The sequence below is a fragment of the Danio rerio genome, chromosome 6, assembly GCF_052040795.2.
Source record: "Danio rerio strain M-AB ecotype USA chromosome 6, GRCz13ab, whole genome shotgun sequence".
Lineage (NCBI taxonomy): Eukaryota > Metazoa > Chordata > Actinopteri > Cypriniformes > Danionidae > Danio > Danio rerio.
The window spans coordinates 20010001-20015000 of NC_141026.1; the positions used below are offsets into that span (position 1 = coordinate 20010001).

Consider the following 5000-nt stretch of genomic DNA (forward strand, 5'->3'; position numbering starts at 1 on the left):
ACTCAAATAGGATTGGGGCAAGTGGAGGATGATTAACTCACTGCAGAATTTGCACTTTTGGATGAATCTCTTTAAATCCGTTTAGAGTTATATTATTAACATGATCATTTTATGCAATGCTTAGCAACTTTCATTCTGAAGTAAATATAACTTTAAAGTTGTAGTAATAAAAAACAGGAACAACATTAGAACATTACAAGCAACAAACTAAAAAGCTCTATAGCTGAATATTGAAAGCATATGCATTTCCGACTTCAGGCTGTAATTGACTGCAAAGGATTTGCAACCAAGTATTAAAAAGTGAAAATTTGATTTATGATTATTACTCTGTCCCATTACTTTTGGTCCCTTAACAAGTGGGAGGCACATATGCAAACTGTTGTAATTTCTACAGTGCTCATCTGCTTTGGATGTAAATACACTCAAATTAAAGCTGACAGTCTGCAGTTAAAGCACATTTTGTTCGCTTCATTTCAAATCCATTGTGTTGGTTTTTAGAGCCAAAATGTTAGAATTGTGTTGATGTCCCAATATTTATGGACCTGTCTACCCTAGTCTTACCTTTCGGTGGCCTCGCAGTGTGACATCACAGTTAATTAGTTAACTTATGGGTGAAAGATGTACATATTAGAATTTTTTTGTGAAGAACGGAAGCAAGCTGGCCGTAAAAATTTTTTAAAAATATATATATCGACTTGGTAGTAGCATTTTGGTTTTTGGCAACACCACCTAAACTTGGAAGTATTTGGTGTTCAATTATAACACAATGGGGTACCATTTTACAAGAAGGCTCCAAATGTTTAGATTAGTTAACTAATATTTCCCAATATGCTAATTAAATAAAAGTTAAATCTGCTATGTTACATTAATATAACTGAAACTTCAAATATTTCTACTGAACTACTTAAAAAAAAAACTATTACTAAAATTAATTTTACTATAGCTTATAGTTAACAAATGTTAACTACTGGATCATATTATTAGGTGTTACTCAGAAGATTTGTATAGTAGCAAGACAAATGTGTGAAAGCAAATAGGTGGAAAAAATAAAGTGAAAAAGACTTACTTCCTTCCGTCGCCAGAGGTGTTACTGGGGCTCTCTGCTGGTGATTCTCGCTTCTGAGGGGTGGGAGGAACAACTGCTGTGCGACTTGCTCTGTCTTGATCATTCGCCTTTACTTCTTTCTCCTCAGTTGTCTGAAGAACACAAGCATACGATAATAAACAGGAGTGCAAAACACTTATTTTTTTAGATTTGTACTTGCAAATCAAACTGATTACTTGTACTTTTACTTGACAACCTCCTTACAATAACTAAAAAAGGATTAGTTATAGTTATTTTCAATGTATTTTCCCCTTCTATCTTATTGCATATTAAATATGGTAAAAATACAACTAAATGTGCACGTTTAACATAAAATAACAATTGATTTCTGTTTTTACACAGGAATGTTTTAGGTTTGTATTTCATTTTGAAAAATGAAGAGACCACTAGAAAGTTAAGTTTTATTTTATGATGTATAGTTATGTGTTTGAAAACATAATGAAAATGTTAAAAAATAAATTAAATTTTGTATTATTCCATAAAAATCTTCTATGAAAATGTTCATGAGAGAGTGATACTTCATAATAGTCAAATAAAACTATTTGGCCAAATAAACATTCTTTTCAATCATAACATTTGTAGAATGCACATATATGTTGTATATAATATATATTTCCAAAAAAGAAATAACATTCGTTATTATTTTCTGTAAAAAATATTATATACGCACACAATATTTCTATTTGAAATAAATAATTCATTTCAAAATGCACATTTTCCTTAAAACATATAGGTATGAATCAGGAAAAACTAAGAATCCAAGTTAAATATAAAATTTAAATAAAAAATACAAACAGTCAGGTTCAAAAATATTGGGATCATGGACAAATTCTAATATTTTTGGCTCTATACACCAACACAATTGATTTGAAATGAAACGAACAAGATCTACATTACTGCAGACTGTCAGCTTTCATTTGAGTGTATTTACATCCAAAGCAGATGAGCGCTGTAGAAATGACAACAGTTTGCATATGTGCCTCCCACTTGTTAAGGGTCCAAAAGAAATGGGACAGAGTAATAGTCATAAATCAAACTTTCACTTTTTAATACTTGGTTGCAAATCCTTTGCAGTCAATGACGTTTGGAACACATAGACATCACCAGAGACTGGAGTTCATGCCTAGTGAAGCTCTGCCATGCCTCTATTGCAACTGTGCCAAAAATGTAAAAATTGTGTCGATGTCCCAATATACAGATCCTGTATGGACCTGACTGTACATTTGTATAATGCAAATAGAATAATATTGTGTTCTCATTTAGGCTTGGAACATGTGTAGGGTAAGAAAACAATTTTTAGTTTATGGCATTTTACATAAAAAGATGTTTCAAAATGATGAAACAAGAATCTCCTATTTTGTTTTTATTTTAGGCTGGGTACTTTTAATTTTTTAATATTTAAGTACTATTTAAACTTTTTTTTTTAACTTATATTCAAGTATATTTTGAGCCAGATACTTGTTGTCCTTATAATTGAGCAAAACTTTCACTCAGTATCTGTTTTATCACTTGAGTTTTGACATTGAAATCAAAGGCATAGAGCAGTGTGTTTTACCCCAGAAGATGGAACAGTGCTTTCTGGAGATGACACTGTTGAGCTTTCTACAATAGAGAAGAAAAACATCTTTAATCACATACTCAGGCGAGTTTGATGTGTGTGAATATTCTGGATGTTTCTGTATGTGAGAGCAAGAAAGAAAGACAAACCTGGGCTGCTTTCTCTCTCATCACTGAGTTCCAGTTCTCCAGAAACCCCTCGTTCTTTAGACTGGTCTTGTACGCTTATTTTATCCTTGCTGCTCATCCGGCACACAGAGCTCCTAAGAGACAGATGCATGAGTAACAAAAAAAACAACTCACGACAGAAAGCCTGAAAAACTAATCGTCATTCTCACCTGCGTTTTTTGTTTGCAGGATTGACATTTGATGTCTGTGAATTTTGTTGTTCAGTCCTCCACTAAAATAAACAGACACAAAATTAATACTGAACAAAGTGAGTGTACATTTAGAACAAGGACAAACCTCTCTAAATAACTTCTCAGCTTTCGTTTTTATAAACCTATTGGCAGCCTCACAGAAAACAAGACTAGTAAATGGATCCTTAGTATTTTGATGTTTTCCAGTGCAAAAGTCTAAGAAGGAACAACACCGTTTTGCACTATGATCAGAGGGTACAGTAAGTTAGTTTACTCTAAATATACAGTACAAAGCAGAGTCTTTCGAATCTTAACTTAACATTTTATTTCATTCATTTATTTTCTATACGGCTTAGTGGCTTTATTAATCTGTGCTCGTCACAGCAGGATGAACCGCCAACATATTATTTAATTAATTTAAATGATGTGTTAAAAAGTAATGGAGTTTGTCATAGTTGTATTTTCAAATTGAATTCTACACTTACAAATAATGCACAAACGCTCGCACATCATTTTAAATGGGTGCTCAGCCAAAACAGCAAAAATATATTCAAAAAGGCATCAACACTGAAGCTCCAAAAAATACTAACTTCTCAAATTAAAAGACTAACACAAAACATGTAACATTTCGATCACACCGGCTCTTTCGTCAGACAGTATTCATCATAGCATCCTTTTCTTTTTATACACCTCCAGATGACATGATCTCATACATTATCTCACAACAAAAAATAGAAAAATACACATTATTTAGTTACACAACTTGCATATTCAAAATAAAAATACAAAAACAAATCCCGATAATACATCACAAAAAAATATATATATCAAAGAAATGCAACTAAATATAGCCAAAATCCTTTACCCAAACAGCTAGTTACACATTAAAGGAAAGAATGAATATCAAACTCCTCATTTAAACCTCTTGGAGACAACGTATCTAGGGTGAAAATACAAAAGGCTTCACGAGACAGATTGTGCAGAATTTTTCAGTTATGAAACACTCTACAATTAGGGGTGTAACGATACACTCAGCTCAAGATACGATGTGTATCACGATATAATGTTCACGATTCGATATGTATCACGTTATTTGGAATAAAAATTAAAAATTTAACTGAAATGCAAATTTTACCAAGTAAACTATTGTTTATGTATTTCTTTTGTTTCTTTTGTTGCTAAGTGATGTTCATACTTCCCACGCGGCTCCTGAAAGATCACTCTGTTCCACAAACTGAATGTTGTTTACTACTTTATTAGTCACAACCTGCAGGTTCTGTTCACTGAAGCAGAAGCGCGCGTATGGCAAGCCGTTTTAGCATTTAAACCTTTGTTCTGACTATCCATAAATATATTTAATTCATATTTAATTAAATTCATTTAGAGATATCTCTAATTATATTTTGACTAGTCGAATTATAATTATGACTAGTCAAAATATAATTAGAGATATCTCTAAATATATTTATGGATAGTCAGATCAAAGGTTTAAATGCTAAAACGGCTTGCCATACGCGCGCGTCTATCATAGTCCGCCCTCTGTAGTAACAGCTCACGTCATGTGTGATTTTGCGGCCGCCAATACATCATTATATGAAGACAGAATGATATTTTAGGGTAAATTGTACCTTATAAATACAGTATGTGACTCTTTCGACACCATTAGGAGGTATCCATGTCGCTGTGCAAAGTATGTAAATCCCTGTGAAGACTTTAAAACTTAGGATGTTTGACCCAGTATGCGTGTCAAAAAGCGGACGAGTCTAAAGCAATGACTACAACCGAAATGTTGCCAGACGTCTGATTTTGAGAGGATGGGCCATCCTCTATTTCAACTCCACTCATCTTGGACTGCTAGCATTACTGCTGCTGCAATTTGAACCCACGTGCGACAGCAGGTGGAACGTAGCTCACGTGCAAACAGCTCAACTAATAAGAGAAAACGGACGTCATATCGTAATCAAATCGTCATAACGCCA

At 33.2% G+C, this 5000-nt stretch overlaps 1 protein-coding gene and 1 long non-coding RNA gene across 4 annotated transcripts in view; one reads left to right on the forward strand and one right to left on the reverse strand.

Annotated features, from left to right (window-relative positions):
• Positions 1–5000, forward strand: part of LOC147843476 (uncharacterized) — a 756120-nt gene that overhangs the window by 565419 nt on the left and 185701 nt on the right. The window lies entirely within an intron of this gene.
• The window catches only part of ppp1r12c (protein phosphatase 1, regulatory subunit 12C), a 30169-nt gene that overhangs the window by 11901 nt on the left and 13268 nt on the right, over positions 1–5000 (reverse strand). For all 3 annotated transcript variants that reach the window (XM_087255954.1, XM_087255955.1, NM_001077579.2), the window contains 4 exon segments: positions 3001–3062; positions 2813–2925; positions 2661–2707; positions 1067–1197 (listed from right to left, as the gene is read on the reverse strand). In XM_087255954.1, coding sequence (XP_087112080.1) covers positions 1067–1197; positions 2661–2707; positions 2813–2925; positions 3001–3062 — 353 coding nt within the window.